This window comes from Vulpes lagopus, chromosome 6 (genome assembly GCF_018345385.1).
Source record: "Vulpes lagopus strain Blue_001 chromosome 6, ASM1834538v1, whole genome shotgun sequence".
NCBI classification, from domain to species: domain Eukaryota; kingdom Metazoa; phylum Chordata; class Mammalia; order Carnivora; family Canidae; genus Vulpes; species Vulpes lagopus.
In genome coordinates this window covers 85279498-85307408 of record NC_054829.1, presented here as the reverse complement: position 1 = coordinate 85307408, position 27911 = coordinate 85279498, and the positions used below count along the sequence as shown (strand labels likewise).

Here is a 27911-nt window from a genome sequence, read left to right as displayed (position 1 = left end):
ATAGTGATGTTGAGCATCTTTTCATGTGTCTGTTGGCCATCTATATATCCTCTTTGGAAAAAAATGTCTATTCAGGTCCTAAGCCCATTTTTTAATTGGATTATTTGTTTTGTTTTGTTTTTGATGTTAAATTGGTTGAGTTGTAGAAGTTCTTTATATATTTTGGACATTAACCTCTTATCAGATATATCATTTGCAAATAGATATATGAATTTTAATGTTGCATATATCTGGAAATATGTTCAAGGTAAATCTTTTTTTGTTGTTATTCAAGGTAAATCTTAAATGAGAACTTAAAGATCATTGTAGAATGGTTTTGTGCTACCGTTCAGCATTATCAACAGAGCATCAGGTGTCTAATTGTGAACAGCTACAGGAACACAGGACCAGAAACCATGATGAGAAAAATAGAATAGGGCTAAGCGTGGGGCCAGAGAGCATTGAGAAGACAATTAGAAGCCTGTGGTCAAAGTAGTACAGGCTCCAGAGCTTGGTCTGAGCAATTCAGGGTGAGAGCTGATGCCAATATGTGGACAAATCAGATAGGACAGGCAGATAGCAGTTCAGGAGAGACCTGTGGCCATATATCGGAGTTCTGAACAGATGTCACACTAGTGCATTTTAAACAGTGGCAAAGGGATCCCAGGGTGGCTCAGTGGTAGAGCATCTGCCTTTGGCTCAGGGCGTGAACCCGGAGTCCCAGGATTGAATCCCACATCAGGCTCCCTGCATGGAGCCTGCTTCTCCCTCTGACTGTGTCTCTGCCTGCCTCTCTCTCTGTGTCTCTTATGAATAAATAAATAAAAACTAAATAAACAGTGGCAAAGCTAAGGATATTTTCTGATTGGAATGTAAAAGTCAAGAGCAGGTACTTTTGGAACTCAGAGATTAGCAATCCTAGGAAGCTAGTAGTAGAAGTTGGTAGTAGCTACTACCAACCCTGGAGTGAGGAACTGGTTTACTGTAGCCCAGGCTGAGGTAATGATGGCCTATCTAGTGGGAGTCAGACTTACAGAGACAAAGGAGATACAGCTGCTTCTGGAAAGAGGAATCAGAGAAATAGCTTGGCTTTTCTCCACTCCCCCCAACTCCTAGTAGTATCTCCCTCCTGTCAGCTAGACCAGCCCTAAATCAGCCAATAGGTGAGCCTGGGAAATGCAGTCTTTAGTGGCTGGCCTCTGAGATACAGAGCAGGGAAAGGAGGGGTGAAGACTGTATTTGTGGGCAAACAGAGTGAGGGCTGGCACTCACCTATCCATATTTTCCTCATTTGTAGCTCTAAAACTCTGACCAAGTAAAACTGACTTAATCTGGAAGGCACAAAACTTTGGGAGATCAGAAGAGGTGCTCAGGGCCTCACTAGGTTAAAGTGATGTAAACATTATCTCTAATGAGCCCTAGTAATTATTCCATTTTCTTAAGTATCTTGTGATTTCTTTCTAAAGAATCACAAGTACTATGCCTACCTGACAGTCTTGGCATAAGAGAACTTCACATTGGGCGTTAAGTTGAATGTATATAGTTTCCTTCTTTTATGTGTTGGTGTCACTTTTTCAGTCATTTGTTATATGGTTGATGAGGAAGCTAAACGTTGTTGAGCCAGTGTTGAACAATGTGTGCTTGGGGAGGATGAGGGATTCAGCCATCTGTTTTCCTTTAGGTTGTTTTAATTCTACTCTGCCACTGCCAACTGGGTAAAATACACCAAAGGAAAAAAAAAAAAACCCAAACCAAACCTGTACAATCTGTCTTCTCATCCACCTCTTTGTTATTTTTTCCTTGTCTTTCCTTTTCTTCTTAGCCTTTTCTCTCTCTCTCTCTCTCTCTTTCTTTCTTTTATTCAGCTCTCATGGAGCTGTTCACATTAGGCCTTGATTATTTATTAACAGTTTAATATTCATTCATTCATTCATTTCTAAATTTCATTGAACCCGAACCGTGTATCCCACTGACCTACAGGTGCTGGTAATTCATCAGTGAATTTCAAAACAAAAACAAGATTCCCGCTTTCATTGATGTTCGTGGGCTTTTATTCTGTTAACATCTAATGGGAATTTTTATTGATTGGGAATCTTATATCACCTTTGGACATAGTTCTTCCAAATATGGGCTATCTATCTTATTTGACTATTTAACTTGTTTAGTGTATAATTTTCTGAATATAGGAAGAATGTGTAATAAATAACTTGTGCCCTGTCAATGTTAACCAGTTATAGCTAAGTCGCAATGAATATATTCTAATCTTTAACTAGATGCACATCAGTTGCTTTGAATTATACTTAAAATATCATGCTCATTTATTTCTAGCTATGATTTTTTTAAAACAACTATTTGGCTTTGAATATAAATCAATGCCCTGACCAGGTTTTAGTAATTGAAATGAGTAGATTATTATTGAATAATCAGAGAATCCTGAAGTTGGCATACTAAGTAATAGAAAGACTTCATTTATAATTTAAAGATCCATCTATAAATAAATTAACTATCTGGAGCCCTCAGACTAAATTCAAGTGGTTGAGGATGATGGTGGGAAATTACTCTCATTCTCTACTTATTATTCCCTTGACTATATTTTTATAGTAAAAACTAAATCATTTGATTATGAATATCATGTGTTAACTTCTCTTAAACCTACTTCATTAATGATCTATTGTTTGTATTATCTTTATCTTCATTAACTGTGGCTTAGTTGTCTTCTTCTCAATTCTCTTTAGTTCGTAATAAGTTCCTAAAACAATGTGGTAAAGAATAGGCTTATAAATACATTCAATTATAAACGCATTAAATGCATCCTGCTAGACTCAGAACGTATATAAATTTAGAAATAAGAGAAATTATGGGCTGACATGAATATGAATTTAATGCATCTACTGTTCAAACAGTTCATCAGTAGTTGTCCACTTTGGCAATAAACGACTCAATAAAATGTATATGTGCTTGCTTTAAATAGTTTATAATCTCTTTATTAAATCAGTCAAGTTTAACACTATTGTGCTAAACACAAAGTATCTAGAAGAGATGATTTAAATGAGTTATAAAGGAAAACAGTTTTCTGCATAGGCTATGTCTCTCCCATTGAGAGGAAAGGAGATTATCCTCTTTGTAACTGACATTTCCCTGTGGTGAGTCATACCAAAAGGTTAGGGCATGTTCTGAAGACAGCTTCAGAAGAAGCAATCCGTCTGAAATTCAGAAACCACTGTTTTTGTTTCCTGATTTCCCTCATGGGATACAGACACATGCTTAAATAGTTAATAGATGTTATTTTTGTTTGCCTTTAGTGTGCCTGAGTAGGAAGCAGTTTAGATATAAAGTGTATTATAAAAAATTTAATAGTAGCTCTCAAACTATAGAAAAGACCTTTTAAATATTTAAACAAACATAATCAAATTGAACACCAATAAAAAATAAATTTATTATTAAAAAAATAAACAAAATCTGCAGTGTTTGAGTTATTTTAGAATATTTTAGAATAGTAATCTGGAAGTTTTTATTGAGGGTGAAAAATTATATCTCACCAAAATAATAAGGAAACTAGTGTCTCTTAACATTTAAAAACCATTGCCTCCATTGCTTTACATTAAAGAAAAAAAGACAAATGGCACTATGTCTCTGAGTATGACTGAGGATTTTATTAATGATCCTATTACTAGTTTGCTTCTTGATGCTATATAGGTACACCCACTTTTAGTAAGATATAAAAAAATCCCCCCCCCCTTTTTTAGATCCTGGAAATCATGTTTTTTTCTCCTTGAAATTAAATGGGAAGACTTACAGAATGTTTTCTTTCACACTTACAACCAGACATATCTGTATGTGAAAAAGCACGTGAGTTGAGTTCTGTCAGGAAAGTCTTATATGGAGCTTTTATCAAGAGAATTACTCTCGGGATCCCTGGGTGGCGCAGCGGTTTGGCGCCTGCCTTTGGCCCAGGGCTCGATCCTGGAGACCCGGGATCGAATCCCACGTCGGGCTCCCGGTGCATGGAGCCTGCTTCTCCCTCCGCCTGTGTCTCTGCCTCTCTCTCTCTCTCTCTCTCTCTGTGACTATCGTAAATAAATAAAAATAAAAAAAAAAAGAGAGAATTACTCTCAAAAAGATTTCTCAGACTGTTCCTAGCAATTTAAAAAAATATCCAAAAAAATATATGTAAATTCTCTTAAATATTTTTACAAGTAGAACAATCTGCCCCGTTTCAGAGCAAGGAAAAGAATAAATAAAAATGGTACCTGAAATATTTAATGTTAGTGATTTCATTTCCATAGTATGATATAGCATTCACTGTGGTGTTTTAAATTTGGCAATCAGTCTAAATATTTCCCAAGTGCCCATCACTAGTTGGGTCTATATAGTAATCTGTGGACAACTCACAGGAGTTGGAAAAACAAAGAGGTTACTGAGTGATGTTGTAAGGTGAAATATCATTACTCTCTTCTCTCCATCCTAAAACTGCCATCATTTAAATTCTGTTTCTCAGACTAAATGTTCCTATGAAGTCTTTTAAATATGATTTGTTCTACTCACACAGAGTTAATAAACTGGCTGAATCCCTCTCTCAGCTGTTCTCTCCATCTGTCCTGACACAAGGACTGCCTCTTTGAGTCTTATGATTTCTTATTATCACAGCATACAGCATGCTGCGAAAAAGCTAAGGCAACACCCTGGCACACTTAATTTGAGAAATAGCTTGGTGCCATCTATCTGTCATGGAAGACCCTTTCAGTGGGGGCTTGAACTTTGAGTAGGTTTGTAATACTCAGAATGTCTATAAATTTAGAAATAAGTAGGAAGAAACATGAGCTACAATGGATGTGAATTTGGTGCACTCTAATTATGTGTTTAATTATAGAAAGAGCAATTCATATTTTGTGATTTTCATTTGCTTGGTGAAAGTTAAATCAATGTCTCTAATTTCTAATATCTGCCATTTGCAGAATTCCAAATTTCCATCTGTTCATGCTGGTGTACTCTTTCAGCAGCAAAATGTGAGCAATTTACTAATTGCCTTCTAGAGAAAATATAACTTGCATTACATTTCATATCCCCAGTGCCTCAGCTGTTAAAGTGAAGATATCTTTTGAATCACACTGGAATTGTTTTGATTCCATGTATTATGTTGGTGGGAGCTTGTCAAAATGTTTGGTGTACATAGATTTAGCCACCTGCTTTTAGTGGCCCCTCTCCCTGCATGACTTATAAGAAAAATATGTACTTCACTCAGACACTAATTTATTTGTCTCTAATTTTAGCAAATTGTTCTACTGACGAAAAGCATTCTCCTTGATTTCAAATCATTGGGATATTCAGAATCCACTGAATAAATGGGATTCTCAAGTGTCAAATCTAGAGTAGTTGAAGTTCATTCTCAGGAGATACCTATTTCGCTGACTGGTAGAGTCTATGCTTCTGTTTTTCTTTTCATATACTACATTGAGCCCTTTAGACAGTGAATGCTGTTAGTCCCGTAAGTAGGCCTCTGAAGGAGAATTCTCAAAAGGTGGGGAAACAGCAGAAATTATTTCTCTAGAACATTCCATATCTGGTGCTCTTTAAAAAGCTGAGTTAAATATTCTGTTAAGTTCTTCCAAATCTATAATTTTTTTTCCTCTCTCCTCATTGATCTCTAAATACTATGAGATCCACCTACTTAACTCAAGGGAGTAGGCATTTGTGAGATTGTATTTTATTTTCTTAATATTTTCATCCTGGCAATAAGAGATTATTCAATTACGGCATCTGCGTAGGATGCAATGAAGTAGTGTAATCCATAAACTGTGGGAGAAAATAATACATAATGCTTTTCCCTTTTAAAGCTGTTCCCTAAGAGGTAAGCAAAGAAGTCGATGTTGGAATTTGTAAGGTGTTCTGTCAATGAAAACTTACCAAGTTTTATAGTAAGAAAAAGAAAATAAAGAGGGGGGAAAGAATAGAAGTAGATCAGAAGAGACACTCTGTTCAATAGCTTTGCCTTGTAGAGGTCATAAAAATGGCTAATCTCTAGGAACCATAACCTATTTGGTAATTTGCATTCCTGCCTTATTTGTCTATCAGCAATGTTGCTAAAATAACCAAACCAGATGGTTTCTTCCCCACAATTTTTTTGTCTCATAAAAGAATTTCCTCTAAACTACTGTGTATATAAGTTCAAAGGCAGCTGTAAGGCATTCCTACCCATTATCTTATCAATATGAATGCTTTCAGTATACAACCTTTATTGATAAAGAAACTAATACTGCAGAGGTGGTGATGTTTTCTGCAAGGCCCCCATATTAATTATATAGAAACCTTGTGATTTCAAGGTCACCTATGTTCTATTCCTAGTAGTAATGCTTACTTGGTAGATAGCCTTGTTTAAGTTTCAAAATATCTTCTGGTTTGCTACTTAAAATGCTTTTTTTTTTTCCTCTGACTGTACCAGATCCAATGAGGTTTGCATGATAAACTTTTTAATACTATATTCTCATAGTATATTCTCTTTTTTAAGAAAATCCCCAAATATCCATATGCCCATCCTGCACAATTCCGTCTAACAAATGCTTATTGCATCCTAGTACTACGTTGAGCACTGTACCAAAGCTAAAATGCACAAATCAAGGAAACATTTCCCTGCCCTTAGGAGCTCACAATCCAGAACTAAGCTTTCTTATCCTAGGAATCATTTACCACTAGAGATTCCTTGGATAGGTTTTTCAGGTCTTGTCAAAAAAGTGTCTTGAAATTGCATGCTTGTAATTATATGTGTACATCTTCCTAGAGATTGCTTAGGGTAGTTCATAAGCATTATGACATTTTTGGACATATTATCTCCAAATTGAACTCTCAATATATTTTAAAAAGCACTAGTCTACCACAGAAAGTTTTGGGTGAGGGGGCTAGAAAATATGGATAATTTACTGTTAGAGTTGACCACCAGTTACAGGTATAACCAAAAGAATTAATGTGCTGCTTAGAAAATCTCATCTTATTTCCTTGAGATTACTTTTATTTGTATGAAGAGACCTTTTCATCTGTAAACATCCTACTTTTTAAAGGAAGGGTATGTAAGAAGAAGTGACAGATAAGTGTAAAGCACTATGCTTCCAATTTTCATTATTATGACTTTTAAAATTTATTGACAATATGAAGAAGTTTCCTGTAGTCCTAGGCAAATTAAGAATGTCATTTCTCAAGAAATAGAAATTAGTAGTCAGTGTCTATTTTTCAAGTGGCCACCCCTTTTCATGGCTATGAAGCTTTCAAGAGTTGGCAGGTTAATTTTATAGCTTTGTGGTGGCATTGTTCCACAGAAAATAGCAGATTTCATGAGACTGGAGAGTCCCCCTTTCCTTATATCTTGCTGCTACTTTGTTTGTCCTCATGATGGATATATCTCCTTTGCACTATCCATTTTTCTCTGCCCCTGTTTGTTTCCAAAGATTTTTGTTTGTTTCTTTGTCTGTTTTCCAAGAAGGTGTTTTTGTTGTGCATTGCAACATAAAAGTGAAACAAATAAGTGAACAGGAAAACACATAAAAGGGCATAATTTCTTCATTATTCAGGGGGTATCATAGAGTTAAATGAGTCAACCATCTTGTATCATAAGTCATGCATAGAGTTGGTTATACTATCAATGTTAAGAGATAAATTGAGACATTTCACATTCTAGGGAGAGAGGGGAAAATGATTAGTAAGTACAATCCTTAATGATGCTGAAAATATATGTGTAGTCATATGAAAATAGACAGTCATTAAACCTGTAGAATGTTTATCTTGACTTTTTTTAGCCCCAAATGAAAACTGCAGAGATGAAGTCAGCAAGCCATTAGAATTGTACTAAAGCCAAAAGTCTATGGACTGGAAGTTTGAGGAAATATAGAATCAGGAAAAGGAGAGCAAAAAGCATTCTTGAATGCTAAATCATGGGAACCTTCAGATTCAGGGAAAAGACTGGATCTGAACATTTTCTTACCAAGTGTTGAACCATTGCTTAGGCCCTAGGGCATCTGTTATATGTGAGGAGAAGATAAAATGGATTCATCCAACGATGACACAGAATATTGAAAAGGTTATACTCCCTTTTTATAAGTCTATTAAAAGTTTATGGTCTTACACAGAGTATGTGCTATAATAAAATTATTATGTTCCCTTTTAATGGCAAGATAGTTGTAAGAATGATGAAAACCACTTCCATAACTTGGTGAAGGTTTAATAGGAGACTCACAGGGTCATTTGTGGAATATCGGCCTACCATATCTTGTGAAAGAATAGAACTTATTGTTTATGAAAAGTGCTTTTAATTCATGAACAAAAGAAATTCCCCATAGCATCTAATTCCAAGGAGAATCTGATTCTCATCTTTATGTGCTTTTTGAAAACTGAGCTCCTTGCATGTTCCTCTAAAAGTAGGGAGGGGTAAAATGCTATGCCTCAGTCACTTTTTCTGAAAATTCCTTAAGATGTTTGTTATTTTGAGCTAAGTTCAGCAGAAAGCACTTTCGGTGACTTTGTTTCATGTCATGTGCATCAGAATGCTGCTGTGTTCATAATAAAGCAGTGTGTCCCCACTTTTTCTGAAGCAGGCTTGCTCATGGTCCTTGCTCCATTGCTTTGTGACTTTTGTTTGATCACACAAAAAGGTTATTATTGGCCATAATTCTTACACATACACTCACAGGAGAGTTCTTAAGCTTAACCACAAATAGAAGGCTTAGTAACAATCTAAGCAAAAAAAAAATTGGCTTGTAATGAGTTAATTTATAATATTGTAGCTGCTTCAAACCAAGAGGTTCCAGGCAATGGGAGAAGACAGAGCTACAGAGTGTGGAGACCAAGGTCATGATACAGGAAGATAGTAGAGTACAATGGATACTATTCACGATCTACAATGAGAAGACCTAGACTCAGGACCTCATTCTACCTTGGATAAGTCCACTACATTCATTCCCTAAGTTTTTATTGAACTTCAATTAGACATGGTCATTGAGGACTCATTAATTATACTGATAAAAAGACCTAGTTCCTGTTATTTATTAGCATATAGTGTGGTGGGATTGATAGATAACTGAGAAATTATAACCACTCTGATAAATTCTATGAAAAGGTGCTATAGAAACCAAAGGAATAATATAATACCTGTCTTTTAGTAGGCAGAGGAGACTTTCAGGAGGAAGAAGAGTCTTAAATAGAACAAGAAGGATGGGTAAGTGTTAGCCAAATGAAAAGGAGGTAGAAGGCAAAGTAGCCTATTCAAACACCAGAAGAGAAGAAAGACCTTCTTGCAGTTCATTTGAGAAATGTAAGCAGAGACAAGGTCAGGAAGCACAGTTAAGACATCCCCAGGGAGCATCCATGCTGAAGTGTTGAACAATTGAAGGTAGGAGGAGTGACTGGAGGAATATCAATTAGAGATGTGTGTTTTAGGCAGACCATTCTTTCTAATTGGTGGGATGATGAATATTAGACAAAGAAGCTCATGAAGTGGTTAAGATAACAGATGATGGGGCAGGTGGAGGAGAGGGGCTGGATCCTGGGAGGTTCACTTGGTTGGGTGGCTGATTCTTGGTTTTTGGCTCAGGTCATGATCTCAAGGTCCTGAGATTGAGCCCTACCTGGGACTCTGTGCTCAGCAGGGAGTCTGCTTGGAGATTCTCTCTCTCTCCCTCTCTCGTCTCATTCTCTCTAAAAATAAACCCTTTTAAAAAAGATGATGGTAAAATGAACTTCAAATGGCAGTGGGGATGAAGAAAAAACAGATTTAAGGATGTTTTTGGTAGTAAAATTGTTCCAACTAAACTTTACCTATTAAGTGTCCCATCCAATAACATTTTAAGAGATAAGATATTCTATGCGAAAGTGGTCAGTAAACTTTTAAAACACTTGATGTTACTAAAGAAGGACTTTTAACCTACAGGTGTGATTGAAATAGCTTAAACCTAACAGCTTTAACCTATATGACATAAGGTAAATGAAAAATGTTATTTATTTCTATTTTATTAATAAAAAGCCCAGAATTATTTGCTTTTTAAATTCATCTTTAGACTTTTTCATTACTGAATGAAAAGACATTTCCTCTGTTTGAAGGAAATCCACTATGGGAAATGTATTAATTAAATGGAAAAATAGGGTGAATGGTAATAGCTTACATTAGTACATAGTTCTCTATGTTCTATGTTTCTAAAGAAGAAACTTGTGATTTTCAACCTTTTGTCTTCCACAACATGTATAAGAAACAGTCATCAATTCATTATGGTCATCAATTGATCAGCACTCCTTTAGATAATGGTTCTTGATGGGATGTATGGGGCATATCAAGATTCTTGTGGTCAAATTATTAACTGGAAATAATCTGTCACCCTCAGATGATTCTGTTTCCTACCCAGTTACCCTTGCCTCAGAGCACTTTGTTCTCACCACACATACCCTAAATTTTATTGCTTTAGGAGCAACTTGAGGATAAGGGCTTTGTTTTTTTTTTTTTTCTTTTTGTCTCATTCATTGGTGTTGTCTAAGTCACTACATGTTCCTAGCACACTGTATGTTTTCAGAATAATTCATTGAATTAATGAAGTGTTTTAAATCACTTTTATATTCACTTTTATTAACCTTCCACCCATGTTTCTATCCTGCATTACCCCAGCCAAAAGAAACCCTACCACTACCTCTAGATACCATTATTCCTATTTTACAGAATTTTAAATAGACTTTTACATGGTCCCACAGCTAAAAACCAAGGTTCTAAGCCAGTGTTCATTTTATCATGTCATAATATCCTTTAAAAAGCTCTATTTTTCATCACATAGAAAGAAGGTCTTTTAATAATTTACATGCTGATAAAATACAGAATAGACATGAATTTAAAGTAATAATATTTGCCACTTTTTGATAAACATTTTGTGTATAAAAGTTGTATATGAGTGTTTTCTTATATAATGTATTGAACATATTGAATCCATATAGAGAGAAGCAGCAGTAATTAATAGATTAGGAGAACTCTTTATACTTGATTGAAAAATTTTATTAATCCTGAACCTTTATGTTATGTTTTAAGATTTTTCAGAGAAATCCATGCAGAAGAGGAAAGAATTTTGTATAAAAATTATATATTTTTAAATTAATAAAAGCATTTTGGAATTGAAAAAATATTAAAATTTAAGTTAAAATACAATAGTATTTCTATAATGACAGTAAAGAATAGGCAAACCTATTTTCCTTAATAAAATTCTCATTCTATAACCATGTTTCTATAGTCACCATGGATTTGCATCTTAGGGCTGGTCATTTATACTAATTTGAGAAGTATGGCTTTCTCTGGTTAATGTCCCTAGGATGGATTGTTACTGAGTCATGTTAGGAACATAGAAGTGCAAAAGATTTTCCCACATGTTCATTTTGCTTCTGTTTTGTGACTATAGGGCAGAGGCGTAAATGACATTGGCCTTAACTATAGGCAAATTCAATAATATTTATATACAATGTATTGTATTGATTTTTACTCAGAATGTACTTCTTACCAAAAAAAAAAAAAAAAAGAATGCATTTCTAGCTTCCTAGAAGCTCATTTTTGCTTTGTAAGATATCATTGAGGCTACTATGGCCTTTGCTTGTGGGAAGTCTTGCAACAAAAGCTTTTGCTTCTCAAAATTTAAAGTTAACATTTTTTTTTATAACCTTCTATGTGCCATTATGCCAAAATGATCCATGTTTAGGCCTGTGTCTCCAAACTCCACTCCTCTAAAGTTCCTTGGAAGCAGAAATTCAGCTTTACCTACTGAGTGCAGGAAACAGTGATGAGAGCAGTGGCTGATACATATCATATGGTCAATACATTTAATTTGAATTGAATTAAACTGTAGTATACTGAACATTTTTCTAGTGTTTATAAAACCGTCTCTCATATCCAATCTCATTTAAGCCTCAGGAAACCCTTAGAAAATGATGATTATCCTCAACCAATCTTATTGACCTTACCTTCTAAATATTTCTTGACTCAAATCACTCATCTGTTGGTCTACATCATCTCACCTTAGACCATGTCATAGTCTCTAAATTGTCTTCTGATCCTTGTGTCCCTTGTAGTCTGTTCTCCAGAGTGCCTAGAGTTTTCCTTTCAAAATGTGAAACAGGTTACAAAATTACTCAACTAATACTCCCCATTGGCTTCTCATCCTATTTATAAGAAAATACAAAGTAATTGCAGTGGCTTATAAGGCTATACCTCAGTGTTATTCCAAATCTTGTTATCATAACCTATAGTAAGAAATATGTTTTATATTGTAATCCAGCACACACACACACACACACACACACACACACACACAAACACAAAGAAAGTCTTCATACTTTGATATTTTCTATCTCAGTCCATTATTCTTGGTTATATTAAAAGATCCTAGTAATGGGTGGCTCAGTGGTTGAGCGTCTGCCTTTGGCTCAGGGCGCGATCCCGGAATCCGGGATCGAGTCCCACATCGGGCTCCTTGCATGGAGCCTGCTTCTCCCTCTACGTAGTCTCCGACTCTTTCTCTCTGTGTCTCTCATGAATAAATAAATAAAATCTTTTTTTAAAAATGCTAGTAATGACCCACCCATTTGTTTCAATGACTACAGTTCAGAAAACATTGCTCTACTTGAACTGGCCCCTGACTTTTCTTTTTTAAGATTTTTTTTAAATTTATTATAGAGTGCAAGCAGAAAGGGGCAGAGGGGGAAGGAGAAAGAATCTGAAGCAGACTGCTCACTGAGTGCGGAGCCCGATGGGTGGCTGTATTCCAGACTACAAGATCATGACCTGAGCAGAAACCAAGAGTTGAGAGCTTAACTGATTGAGCCACCCAGGCACTCCCCTACCCCATCAACCACTTTCTGATATCATTATCTACACTCCTGCCTTTCCACTCTGCTTCAGTATACTGGCCTCCTTGCTGTTTCACTAACCATGCCAAGCAAGCTCTCTCATCAGGGTCTTTGCATTAGAGTTTCTTCTGCCTTGACCATTCTTCCTCCAGATAACTATATGGCTTCTTCTATTACTTCATTCAAATCTTCACTCAAATATTATCAAAGAAGCATTATTGAATGCCTATAATGTATTTTGTACAGAGGTACACTCTAATGAACAAAGATACAATTTTTGTCCTTAAGACTTTGCCTCCAGTCTAGTGAAAAGTAAAACAAGTAGATGTCAAGTGATAAGTTGTCCAAATTTTAAGTTAATTGATGCACATAGGAAAAAAATCAACTTAGGAATGTGGGTTACAGAAGGTTCCTTGGAAGGATTAATATCTAAATAGAAACATGAAGGGTAAAGTAAGAACTATCGAAGTAAAGAAAGGCAGGCACAAGAAAGGGCTATGCAAAAATCCCAGGGTTAGAAGGGGTTTAAGAGAACTGCAAATCTTTGAGGGTGACACCTTGGAGAAAAGTGAGAAATGATTTTGGCTGATGGGCAGGAACCAAGTAAAGAAGGAGTGACTAAACATTGTGAGCATGTACTTTATCTTGGGTGTGAGGGAAAGCCATTCAAAACTAGCAAACAGAAGAATAGCATTATGAGATGTGAACTTTTAGAAGGTCACTGCGTCTGCAAAATGAGACTGGAATAGGAAAAAGGAAGATGGAAGGCAGGGAGATAAATCTGTATTAACATAGGTTAGAACTGATGGCGGCCTGAGGGTAGACATAGGTAAAAGATTAAAGAGATGTTTAGAAGCTAAAATCAACATGAATTATAAATTAGATTTGGGGATTAGGGTGGTAGAATTTAAGAATGAATTATAACATGTAGTAGTTGGTTAATAAATACGTGTTGAATGAATGAAAGAGAAGGATTTATGACTTGGACACTGGGTGATGGTAGTGCAATCACTCAGCCTTTTTGATTAAAGAACCACTGAAAAATTTAATTTCCAGGGAATGGTAAAGAGAATTTCCATTTTCAAGACATGATTAAACTTTTTGATGGCATAAAGCTAATGAATTTGTGACCTAACATCTGAGAAAGCTGCAGAACAGTATGAAAAATGAGAAATCTAAATTTAACTTTCTTGTAAGCCACTAGAGCATTATTTAATTAAGATTTCTAATTATACTTAGTTCACATTATAATTAAAACTTATATTACTAGCTTTCAAAGGTTCCTCTGGTCACTTAGTGCTATGATGTCTCCAGACAACTTTAGTGCTTTTGTATATAAAAAATTATATTACAGTGATTTGCACATTGAAGTTTTCAAAAGAAATTTGCCAAATTACCTGGAAGGATGTTTGTTTACATTTGGAATTTGTTGCCTCCGAATAAAGCAGTTTATGAAACTTTTTACAGATAATTAAGAGTCACAGCAAATGAAATGACTTGCCCAAGGTCACTCATCTTACTAGTGTCAGAGTCAACAGTGCTCTGAGACCAGTACTCTTGTTATTATTCCTGTCAGGAAATCTATGGCTTATTCAAGAGACTTAGAGATTCTTCTTGCTCACTTTGGCCAAAGACTAAATTTGATTATGAGATACAAATCTTATGTTCACTTTAATTACAACTCATGAATCTCTCCATTCCTCTTCTTTAAAAGCATGGCATATGATGATTTCTATCCACAATCATTTTATCTACCAATAAATACATGTCATTGAAGACTGAGAAAAAAATCACATAGTTTCTCTGTGGCATTTTCTCTTGCATCTATACAAATGAAACATACTTAAGCAAATGACAAAACTTGCTTTGATTACTATGTAAATAGTAGAGGTCTTAATCTTGGCTCTACGTGAAAATTACTAGGGGAGCTTTTAAATAACCTGATGCCTAGATCTCACTCCAGACTAAGTAAAAAAAAATCTCTTGGGGTGCAATTCAGGCATCAGAATTTTTAAAGATCAGAGATGGCTTCGATATACAACCATAGTTGAGAACTCTTGGTTGAGAGCAAATTGATGGAGATGAACTCGCAGTCAAGCATCTTTTACTTAATATTTGCTTTTTCTCCAACCACAAGGTGGCAGCATCACGATACAGTGCCCATACCAAACCCTTGATTGAGTCGATTTGGAAATTTGTACCTGGAATATTAATAGCATTTTTGAGAGTTTCTCCAGCTGGAGAAAGCATTACTAACTTTTTCCTATTGTATTCTGTTGGGTTTTTTTGACTAAGAAAACTTTAAAATATATTTATTTCCACAGGTTGAGTTAGCAGGAACTGTATTATAAGCTGTAATTGGTTGCAAAGAACATGGATTTAGTGTTCAGATGGTTTGGGATTTAAACACTGCTTCTACCACTTATCTATAGATTATAGATTATTTAATCTCTTCGTGCTTTAGTTGTATACCTAGAGGAGGAGGGTTGTTATAAGGACTAAATGAGATGATATATGACAATCAGCTTTGTATGTATGACTGGTACCAAAATAAAGATGTTGAGGAGCCTACAGTGATCATGTTTTGATAGAGTTGGGTACACAAAATCCATGAAAACTCAGGATATGGTATTTTTCTGTGTTTGGTTCTTTTCTGCATGTAGGGTTCTTCTTTCTCTGTTCGTTCTGTCAGTTTCCACTGGTAATTATACAAATAAACATTGTCTACCTGCCTTCATCTTAGAGAGCCAAGAGAGCCAATTTTTTCTTTTGCTTCATCTTTATAAATGGAAGGTGCCATTAGCAATGAAAGTAATATCCTGTATAGCCAAGTTTCTATTAAAAAAATTAGCCTTTATTTACTCACAATTATGGTAGTTCCCTTCTCAAACATTGAAATTGCCTTCTTGGGGATCCCTGGGTGGCTCAGCGGTTTAGCACCTGCCTTCGGCCTAGGGCGTGATCCTGGGGTCCCAGGGTCGAGTCCTACATCGGGCTCCTGCATGGAGTCTGCTTCTCCCTCTGCCTGTGTCTCTGCCTTTTTCTCTCTCTCTCTGTCTCTCATGAATAAATAAATAGAATCTTAAAAAAAAAAAGAAAGAAAGACAGAAAGAAATTGCCTTCTCTAAGATCACTAGTGGCTCCCTATGTGCCAGGTCCAAAGAAAACTGTCATTTTATGCATCTTTGCTATTTGAATAGTTGACAACGCTCTCCTTCCTGACATGTTCACCCCTTGCCTATTGTGGTGACACCACTCCTGTTCTTCAATCTCCATTGCTGTTTGAGTTGTCTTTTCTTCTCTTAGAATTGTGAATTCCAGGAGCTCTCTCCAGTAGGTAGACCTAATTTCTTTTTACCCTGGGAGTCTCATCTTTGCAACCTTAATTTTAATTCTGACTGAAATTACTCATAAATCTAGGTTTTGTCCCATAAAGTTGTCCTGAATTCCAGATCTACAAATCTAATACCACTGGCACTAAAAATGACATCTCAAAATTAACATGTCAAGTATTGAAATGGTTGTATCCCCTATTCACACAAAACCACCACCTCCCTTACCCCTACATCACACCTTTCAATCCATGGCACTACTCTCCACCCAGATGATTGAACCAGATCCTTGTGAGTCATCCTGAACTCCTTCATCAGTCCTCCTAATATCCAAATTGTCAAAGCTTATCAATTCTTTAATACCTCCCAGTAAATACTTTTTAAAGAAGTTATTTCAACTCAAGTCTTTCAAGTCTTTCTTACCTCATACTTACTCTTTGACATAGCACAGTCTGATTTCTGCACCCAAGTAGTTCTTGTTAAGGTCACTCTTCTTTGCCATTCATGCTTCCCTACCTGTTCTTCCTTTCTGTGCTTTACAGGATACCCATGAGAGCACTTTTTCTTGGGCCCTGCTTAGGGACCAAATGTAAGGCAACTTAGGAAAGGAGAGTTAGTCATATTAGTTTTCAGAGACAGATTTTATTAACCTTTTATCCCCCATGTGGAGTACTCTCAACTCATCAGACTTTTAAAAGGCATTTACTTCATTTGTAGTATTAGATTGTTTAATTTCTATTCAAGAGCATAGACATAGTTCTTAAAACTTGCCTGAGAAATTTTTAACAATCAAACAGTAGTACATTACAAATTATCATTTGTCTACTTTTAGAAGGCACTGAAATTTTTGGTAATTGGCAAGTCATTGGTTACTGCATAGTAAAGTTATAATATTAGAGAACCAATGTAATTCTGGAAAATAACTATGTTTAGTCAGCGATTTTGATAGCGGTGCATATTGCTATTATACTTCTATTAATTTGGAAGATTGTTGGTAAGCCATTTAGGCAAATTTTGAACTCCATTGTGGATAATGAACTATTCTCGGTGCTACAGGGATATAAAGTTTTAGAAAAAAAAATGGAGCACACTAAACAGTGTCATTAGTCAAAAAAATTGTAAAAAAAAGTAGATATCATTTAGTGCAATATAAAAATTATTCCATTTAAATATTTATTTTCCACTCAGGAGATTAAAATTTTAAGAAGTTCTATTCATCAACCATTTAAAATACATTTGGACAAGTTATTCTCTATGTATATATTCAAGGAAATATATAATTAAATTTTGCATATTTCTTTAAATGGATTTTCTGATCCAATTTTATACTAAAATCCACCTTTCTTGGATGAAGTATTACAATAAATCATGCACCTTTTCACACTCCTCAAGCTGCAAAAGTCAATATGAAAAAACAAAGCACATTTCAGTAGGACATAATATCATTTTCTTTGATCCAGCTGCCGAATTAATAGAGAATGCACACACTGAAAGAAAATGCCATTTAAAGCCTTGAAATGAGGCATTTTCAACAAGACAGCAGAACACAGAGAAAAAAAAAAGGTGGAACAAAACCATATTGTATGCTTAATTAGGACAAAAGAAGCAGAAAACAAACACCAACTTGATGGTTGTCATATGGTTCAGAACGTGACTGATGCAGAAACAATGTTTAAATCGTGGCTCGAAAATGGATAGAAAAAGCAACTTTGCATGACTTAGATTTCTCATATCTGGTTCTCATCTCTTTTGAGATTCACATGTATAAAAGTCCTGATGTTGTCCAAGATATTCTGATAAAAAGCATTCAAGATGTAAGTGTTGACTACTTGGGTGATACTTGCCAGATCTAGTTATGTGTGTAGACTGACAAAAAATGGGAACAGAAATCAGAGTGGCAGGCTCAAATTTGTCACTAATGTAATTCTTTTGTGTTCAATTATTCAACTTAACATTCTGCAACCCAGAAGAATTCCTCCATGCCATCTTTTCCCATAAGAGATTGTACATTTTATTCCTAACTGCCACTCTATGAGATGGACAAATCACCTGTGCTGTTTTATATTCTCATTTGCAATTTGCATAGGGTGGCACTAGGTAATCTCTAAACTCTCTTATATTACTAACATTCTGTGATGCTATTGAAGACAGGATTCTTTTGAAGATTAAGGAAAGAATAAATTCATACATTTTGCTTAATTAAGTATTACTTAAATACATAACATAAAGTAATAAGACAGCAAGTTGTACCTAGGGGGAATCAATTAGGGATTTGAAGAGATACTGATTATAGAGATCTCTTCAGCAAGAAATCATGCTCGACAGCAAGAACTCAGTGTCAACAGAATCCATATTGCTCAGTCCCAATTATATTGTATAGAATTGTACTCTTTTCTGTGCTTTCTGGTAAAAGCCATATTTTATAGATAAGTTTTACATTTTTAAAGATGGAGAAAATGGGAGGAAATGCTGACATCAGTCTTAGAGCAGGAAAGGGTATACATTTGCCATTGTTGAGACCCCAGTAATAGAAAAAGTTGCAATTTAGTTATTTCTTTTTCATCCTCTAATTACTATATACCTGCTATCTCTGATATGCCATGTCATAACATTGCTGTTTAGGGTACTCACATAATTATCCTCCAATCACTTGTGACAGTGAAGGGCCCGAGGACTATTAGCAACTCAGGACAAGCACAAACTGGGACTGTTCTGAGCAAATCGAGACATGCAGTCACCCCAGTGGCTTGTGTTTCTATTTCTTGTTTTAGAAAGATGTTTACTTTAAATATTATTTCATTATCCCTTATTTTAGATTAATCTCTATTATCATGTGCTCTGAATTATTCTTTAAATTGGGTTTTAATAAAAGATCCATCATTAGTTATGTGACTTTAAGATATTTTTAAGAGAATTTTTTGAATCTTAGTTTTCTGATCTAAAGATTATTTAAAAGGGCATATATAAAGAGCCTAGCATGTAGTATCTTCTCAGTGGAAAAAAAAGTGACTCACTTCCCTTAATTAGATAAAGAACAGTGTTCTTGCTTTATTAAACTCTCAAAGATAGTTGGGAAAGCAGATCTGAGAGCATTATAACCATGTGTGTGATAATCTGTTCTGCAGTTCCTTTTGTTTTATTTATATATGATATCCATATTGGCATTGAGGACATTTCTTTTATATTATTCTACCTTTTTAGCTGCTATCTGGTATTGAAGTCTTCCATTAAGGATCTATCTGGATCTTTCTGGGTGTGGTGGCAGTTTTGAGGTTGGAAATCTTTATGGGGTTCAAAATCATGGTTTTTATTATGCCTTTCTAGTGCCTTAAAAGCCAAGATCTCCCTTTGTTTCACTTACAAGAAATAGAGAATTGCACCCTCTTTTTGTAGCTCTTCGATCACTTGACTTCTATAGCATTGCAATATTTTTATTATGCATGTAGTTCTCTAAATGTTTCTTCTTTCCTTTCTGCTTCTCCTCCTTTTCTTTCTTAGTGTCCTTCTCTTCCTCTAGTCAATCTTTAAACTTTGGTGTCTGATGGGGTCCATTTTGGCTTTTTACTCTTCCTACCTGCATTCACTTTATGGGTGACCTCATGCACTGTCATGATTTCAACAAACACCTCTTGCTGATAGTCTCAAATCTGTACATCTCTAGACAACAGCATTCCTGTGATCATCAAATCATCTATTTAATTCTCAGAAAGATATCTCTGCCTGCATAGCACTTAGCTTACCTCTCTACCAATAGAATTTCCCTTTTTCCATTCTCTATTTCTTTAGGTGGCTCCATAAATACCATAATTGTCCAACAACCCAGTTTAGTAATCTGGGAGTCATTCTTCTTTCTCATTGCACACATTTAATCAAAAACAAAATTCTACCAATTGATTTATTACTATTTATTAATTATTCTTAAATCTATATTTTCTATCCATCTTTACTTCCCCTACCCTAGTCTTTTTAAATTTATTTTCTAGATCATGCATTAACTCCCTAACTCTTCTCTCTGCTTTCAGTTGTGTCTTTCTTCAATCCAGCCATAGATTTGTCCTTGCCATTCTCTTAAATTCTTCAGTGGCTTCTCCTCCCCTTCAGGAAGAAGTTTTTGCTCCATATCATGGTACCTAAGACCATCCTTGATCCAGCCTTTGCCTGACCGATCTTCTTCTCTAGGCACAGCTCTTATCTCTTGTCACTTCTGATCACATATGTTATATCTACTATCACAGAATTGTTTCCAGTTCTTTTTGCATGTGTGTGCACCCATACAAAGAAATACACATCTACTACCACTATACGGTTTTCTAGGTTCTATTCCCCTGGCCTAGAGTCATCTTTTTCTTCTTCTCCTTTCTTTTTGACAACATCCCACACCTTTTGCTCATGAAACTAGTACAGATATCATCTACGCTAAGAAGCAAAAGGTTTTGCTAGCATTTTTAAAGAACTTCTTCAGGGCAGCCCCGGTGGCCCAGCGATTTAGCGCTGCCTTCAGCCCAGGGTGTGATCCTGGAGACCTGGGATCGAGTCATCGGGCTCCCTGCGTGGAGCCTGCTTCTCCCTCTGCCTGTGTCTCTGCCTCTCTCTCTCTCTGCCTCTCATGAATAAATAAATTTAAAAAAATCTTTAAGATCACTCTATTCCCATATATTACATGCATAATTTTTATCATGTTGTATATTAATTTTCTATTTTATATGAGTCTTACCCTACTAAATTGTGAGCTCCTTGAGGTCAACAGCCTTATTATTCAGTTTTGAAATTTCAATTTCTAATATAGCCTGAAACATATTAGGTGCCTAAGACCTTTACTGAGAGAACGAATTTAATAAATGAATACATTGATTCTAATATTCACTTACTCATAGTAATTATGTATTGGTCCATGTGTTAACCTCATTTAATTGAAATGATTTGTGCATGTGTATAGAATAACATCAATATAAAACACAGTTAATCCATATTAAGTTATCGTTTATGTCATCCATTTGAATTCATGGCTCAATGTCTGCAAAAATTTCAAGCAAGGAAGTAGAGCCCAAAATCTTCAAAAATAACAGAAAGAGAGTCTTCATTCTCTTGAGGAATATTCAAAAGCATGCAAATCACAAGCTCTAAGAACTTTTCTGTATATTATCCTTAATTTCACTTCATCCTTAATTTTCTCACATCTCAAATTGTTCTAATCTACTAAATTCTCCTAAAATACTCTCTGGGGCCCTTCTCTTTATTCTCACTGCTTATTTCTTTTTTTATTTAGATTGTTACTTGGGCAAAGAAAATCTTTCCTGTTTAATAAGAAGAGGGAGAGATAGAACAATAGAATAATAGAACACCAGCTTCTCTTTAGAAGATGGAGGCAGGGAGTGTTATGCACAGTTGCATCTAAGGATTGCAGCCCAAGCACATATGTGTGTATGTTTGAATATGACATTACTCTCTTTAGATTATTGGTCAATTCCTTTTATATTATTATTCAGAAGACGTCTTTTTATGAATGTACCCTTCCACTGCAGGTGATTACATCCCCTCTTAAAAACAACAACAACACATGACTCTGAACATGTAGCTCTTTCAGCCATACCTATAATGCAAGTATGTTTTGCAGCTGTTGTTTGTTGAAAGGAAAAGTCTTGAGCTCAGTACTTTTTCTCTCTTGTAGTTTGTTCATGGTTAGAGTCTATGTACTTAATGCTTTATACATTACCAACAGCTGTATGATGAAGATCCAAGGAAAACCTCTCTCAAAATAGTTTTGTTTCAAAGAGAAAATGGCATTTATGAGCTTTGGCAGGAACTGTACTCCTGAACCATGTTCAGTTTTGAAACTTGAATGGAAAAATCCACTGCATGGAGAAGCCAGGCACACAGGATCCTGAGCTGAGTTTATTGTTAGAAGAAAAAAGAGACATCAATAAGGCATAGAGCTCTGGAAACCTCTGAGAGCTTATGCAGACTGTGCCTTGAGAAGGGACCTCCCCTCAGCATTACACATGTTCAGGAAGAGGCAAAGTGAGAAGCCTGCCCTTGATGAAGTGTCTTTACATAGCCAGTATTTGACTTTGCATTAGCTTACTTAGATGACAGTTTCACAAATTTAAAAAAAATAACTTTATTTTACTCGTTTACTCATTACATCATAATATTCCTATAATTTGGAAATCCTTTAGAGTTTGGGGTAGATGGTTCTGCCTTGGTCAGGTCCTGAGGGCAGTGCCTAATCACCCAGTCCCCTCACCTTTATGTAGTCAGTATTTCTGTGTTCTCACTAGTGTCATGGAGTAGGATGGGGGTCTCATTTTGCTTAGTTCTTTCAGTAAAGACTACTCAGCCAGCCACATTTGAATCACAGTAGCTGGTTTAAAGCCTTTTGCCTCAGTACCAATTACTGGTGTTGAATGAATGTCTGGCCTCATCAGTAATTATTTCTCAATAATTCAGTATTGTGTTAAGTTGCCCCACCCTAACTGGGCCAATTCTTCTATTTTCACACCCAGTTACCTCTGGGTAACTCATGCAAGGTCTGTCATGATTTAGGCTACATGAGGTTCTGAATGTAGTAAAGAGAGACTACTATAATAGTAGGGTGCTGCTTGTGGACCAAGAACCTCCGATAGAAGGCAGGAACTGTCTCTTGAAAATCTTGTTCATAGCCTTCCTATGACAGCCATTTTTGAGGTACGCATATCCTCATAGGCCTGAGTCACCTTATTGAGTAGCTCTTTTAGTTTCATACAACAATTTTTGCTTTTGGAGTATTGGACAGGATGAATTCTTGGGTGTCCCCTCTCATGGCACCAGAGATTGGTAGTTCTTCTTTCATTCAATCCATTGTCACGCAATGAAGCTCCTTAGCCTCTACTTCATGGTCATATATTTTCCAAGAGATGTTTTTCCTTTCCATGTCACTTGACCTAAAGTAGAGCTATACCCTAGGTCATCATGGTAGATCTCCCCTCTCAAGAGATATTATTCTTCATCAGGAAAAGTGGCCAGGTAATCTATCTGAGACCCTCCTTCCTGGAAGGCACCTGGATTTGTGAAAAATCTCTCCTTTTCCATCTCTGAACTCATTATAGCAAAAGAAATACTGACTTCATTACTCAGACTGAAGGTCTTGTCATTTCATGACAAGGCCCTCAGGGGTTTATGGTGACCCACCTCTATAGACAACTGGCAGGGTCTTCTGTCTGAGAGGGGAAAGTATCATTTAAACATAGGGCACACAATTATGTATAAAGGTATTTTATGATGCTTCACAAAACCCACAAAAGGTTGATTAGATCTGAATATGTCTTTCTACTAAGAACTAGTACTACATTCCATTGAGAGATATAAAAGACTCTTCTGTAGAAAGATCCAAAAATGGAACAAAATTTTATTATTTGGGAATAGTTTGTGTAGGGTTCTGTTATAGGGCAAGTGAATGGGGGGAAATAGCTTCTGGGTTCTTCAAATCAAACATCTCGTTTGCTTTTTAAAGACTACCTGTTAGTTGCTTAGACTTGGATCCTGAATCAGAAGGTGTTGGGAAGTGCGCTCTTGCTTTGGATTCTGCTGCCTTATTTGGTCAGCAGTAAATAACAGCTTATAAATGAATCCTTCATAAGTCTGTAGGAAAATTTGAACTTCTGTACCACTGCCATTACCCATAATTTATATGAAATTCTGATCATCACCCAAATCAATGAATAGCAAGGTATTCCCATGCACTGTAACAGTTTTAGTTATATTTGAGTTATTACACAAAACTTATAGTTTGTTTTTATTCTGCAGCCTCCACCTCAGATTTACGACAAACAGTTGGATGAAAGAGAGCACACCATTGAAGAATGGAAAGGTGACTTTACCACTTAAATATAAATTTTGCCTTTTTAAAACAAATTATCTTCAAGACATCTCCTTTTAAAGCAATTTAGTAACAAACGTTTTTTAACACTGTCCTCATATATATTCAACGCTTTCAAAACTTTATCTATATTTTCATACCAATAACAATATTGTATTTACTCAAGAATGAAAGGAATTAATTACTGACATTTAAAAAATAGTACCGATTGTAAAAGCATTTGTCATGATGGAGGGCAAGCTTCAATTAAAAATTTCAGAATTACACATTCCATGTTTTTACATAAAATTATCACATAGAATGAACAAAATTATGTCTAAGATGGCTTTAGACATTAGAAAATAAATGTTAATATATGAATTCATTCACTTCACTTATAGGACTTGAAAATTTAAATAGAAAATATATGTATCTAAATGGCTTATTTATCCTTCAAAGTAAGAAAATAATGAGTAAACACATTAGTTCATTTTTTCACCAAAATCTTCCAAGCACATAATACATGGTCAAGATTATACTCAGAGTGAAATAAAGCAGAAACTATGGAGAATTGTTAAACTAAAATAAATACAGAGCAGAATAAATATGAAAAACTATATGCAGGTCATAGCAAACCATTAGGTCAAAATGAGAAGGAACATAACAGAAGATCTGAAGGGAAGAAATATTTACTGCTTTGAAGGAATTAATCATCATAAGTTGGGGGGAAAAACAGGAAAGTACCATGTAGGGACGTATGGGGAAAACTAAGGGTAGGAAAGAACAAAAAAGTGTTATAAATGTAATAAAGAGATTTCTCTGGTCAAGGGGTCCTGCTGGAGAATATGGAAAAATGAGCGCATACAAACAGTGGACCAAGTAAACAAAGCTGCTAAATGATAGACAGAAAAGACTTAATTTGATCTAAATAAGGACCAGAAGGTACTCCTATGAGTTCATGTGTAGATAGGTATTAGGATTTAAATATTACTTGTGGATAAACATGGACTAAATTGGAAACTGGGGAAAGAAATACTTGTAAGGGACAATGATTATATAAATTGGAACCTGTCACAAAGCAAGAATGAGTAGCACTGAATGATTTTTAGTTAAAAGGGGAAACTTAAATGAAAAAAGATATACATGTTTGACTAGCAAAGAAAAAGCCAGAAATGGATGCCACTTTGGGAATAAATGTAATAATTGTTTTAATGTTGGGTTCTGGCAAGTTTAGTTTTACAAATTCAAGATTTGAGTCTAGTAAAAAATGAAGAATTAGTTGGAAAGTTGTTGGGAAGTAATAAAGTGAGGAGAGTATGAAAACTTTTTAGGTAGTGAATATAGAAGAAACATGGGTGCTCAAAACTGAGCCACTAAAGTTCTTAAGAGATAAAGTTAGATGTCATCAGAAATCCCCTAAAGAATTCAGAACCAAGTAAAATATATATTCTTCCCACATTTGTTTGGTCAAATGCAAGCACTTACTTTTGCCCAGTTCTGTGCTATTGCAAGAAAATGTAGAAATAGAGGATTAAAGGAATCCCAACTGATTTGTAGTTTACTCAGACCCATGAAAATGTTATTATTTGTCCATAGCTAGTAAGGGTTTTTTTGCATATTAATGAGAAATTTGCTTTTTATGACACTGTTATTTGTTTCTTACAGAACTTATCTACAAGGAAGTAATGAATTCGGAAGAAAAGACTAAAAACGGTGTTGTAAAAGGACAGCCTTCTCCTTCAGGTACTCACTCTCAGTGAATAACTAATCAACCAGTACTTGTGAATGTTTTTTTGGCCCCGAGGTGGGTATTGCAGCCAATCACATTGCTAATAGAGCACATGAACTAATATCACATGATTATTTCTCTCTAGTGATTTTTGGTCTATTCCTTTTGATGCTTAGTGTGGCATTCATTCTGATTATTCTGATTATGATGACCAGCACAAGAGTTCTTTCAGACTCATTTTAAGATAATAGTGACTGTTGAAGAAATGTTAAAACGGGCTGGTTGAAGGGTAACTGCTTCTCATCAAAACACGACCATCATGTGCTCTGACCACCATATCAATGTAGAGGTCAGGAATCCATCCAGCCAAAACCTTTTTCCTGAGTCACTCTATTGTTGAAATTCTTCCCAAGGTTGGTGTGACAGTAGTTAAAGCAGTAAGATGGGTTCTGATTAAAGTCACAGTGGAGAATCTTTCAGTTTGCCATCCACAGAATCAAATGCACATTTGTACATCTCCTGTACATATTCTGCTGATCCTAGTAAGTGCTTTAGGATTACTTGAAATAATTTGCTGACACTCAGTGCTAATATATTTTTCCTAAGACCTATGTTCTGAATGTAAGGGATATATATAAAGAGTTTTAGAAAATGTGATAGCTTATCTCTAGCTTTAAACTACACTCAACTCATGCTGGCAAGAGTGTAGGCTGCAAATGATAAGTTGTTTAGAGGAAAATAGATTTGGCTCCCTACCTATGATAAACATTTTTTTTTCCTCATGCACTTTAAATTGTTTCAGGAAAAAAGATGTAGGATGAATTAAGCAATTCTTCATACTGATACTACTCTTTGAACAACTGGTTTGCCCCCAAATCACTATGATGCTAAAACAGATCCAGTTCAGTTATGACATGTTTTTCTCATTCGAGTACTGTCCAATTCTATCCCAAGTCTTTCCTTTCCTCAAAGAAGGTGAAGGAAATCACTGCGGTTGTTTGCCCACCCCGCTCATTCTAGCATCCAGACTGATATGGGTCTGTAGAAGTGGTGCCTAACTTACCTGCATGTTCTGTCTGCTGCTGATTAAGGAACCCAAAGGCTGAATCTAACAACCTCAAGATGCCACCTACCAGGACAGAAAAACTCCTTGTTTTAAGAATTTGCATAATGGGGGATCCTTGGGTGGCTCAACGTTTTAGTGCCTACCTTCAGCCCAGGGCGTGATCCCGGATGCTGGGATCAAGTCCCACATCAGGCTCCCTGCATGGAGCCTGCTTCTCCTTCTGCCTGTGTCTCTGCCACTCTCTGTCTCTCTCTGTCTCTCATGAATAAATAAATAAAATTTAAAAAAAAAAGAATTTCCATATTGACCAGAACATGTTTTTCTATAATCATTAAGAAGTCAAAATACCAGGATCCAGTGAAGGTGGCCTAAGAGCTCAAGAGGGGACTAGACCAATTTTTTTTCAGGCTCTCTTCTGTTCATCTTTAATTCAAGTTATCATTAATTCATCTTCTTTCATTTTTTCAAGGAGTTTGGGATCATGCCACCTACTTCAGGACATCCCAAATTCTTCTTGTTTCCTCTTCCATCTTCCCCTCAGCTCCAACCAGGTCACTACAACAGTTCATCTGTGATGACATAAAATCCACAGTTTTCCTTTAAACACTTTCATAACACTTCCACAAAAGTCTTATTCTCAGGATTCATTTATGCCAACTGAACAACTATGTTCAGGGAAGACAAAAAGGGACTGAGGATGATACAAGTGAGATCAATTAATCATTAAAGGGATGGGATGAGTGGGCTGCCATACAAAAAAAAAAGGTTTAAATATTTGGTAAGGGAATGAAGTTTGTATATAATCAAGGCATAATTCTTCAATCATTAAAACTATACTTATCATTCAAAAAAAGGTGAATACATGTAGAAGTTTCTTTTAACTCATTAATGAGAGAAATGGCAGAATGGCAAAGGTAGTTCAATGAAAATATGAGAAATTAGGATTTATGTAGTCTGTGGAAAAAAATAATACTGAAATAAGATCACCAAATTAACCTAAAATTTGTAAATGTCCTACAGGATAACCAAACTTATCTTTGTGGTTATCTTTTCTACTGGGCAGAAAAAAATGATAATTTTATTTTATTAGTTTTATACAAGTTCACAGTGTTGTAAAGC

At 35.6% G+C, this 27911-nt stretch overlaps 1 protein-coding gene across 8 annotated transcripts in view; it reads left to right on the top strand.

Moving 5' to 3' along the window:
* Positions 1-27911, top strand: part of MAPK10 (mitogen-activated protein kinase 10) — a 296363-nt gene that overhangs the window by 258711 nt on the left and 9741 nt on the right. For all 8 annotated transcript variants that reach the window (XM_041759955.1, XM_041759958.1, XM_041759953.1 and 5 more), the window contains 2 exons: positions 23946-24009; positions 25663-25740. In XM_041759955.1, coding sequence (XP_041615889.1) covers positions 23946-24009; positions 25663-25740 — 142 coding nt within the window. The remainder of the gene's footprint in view (positions 1-23945; positions 24010-25662; positions 25741-27911) is intronic.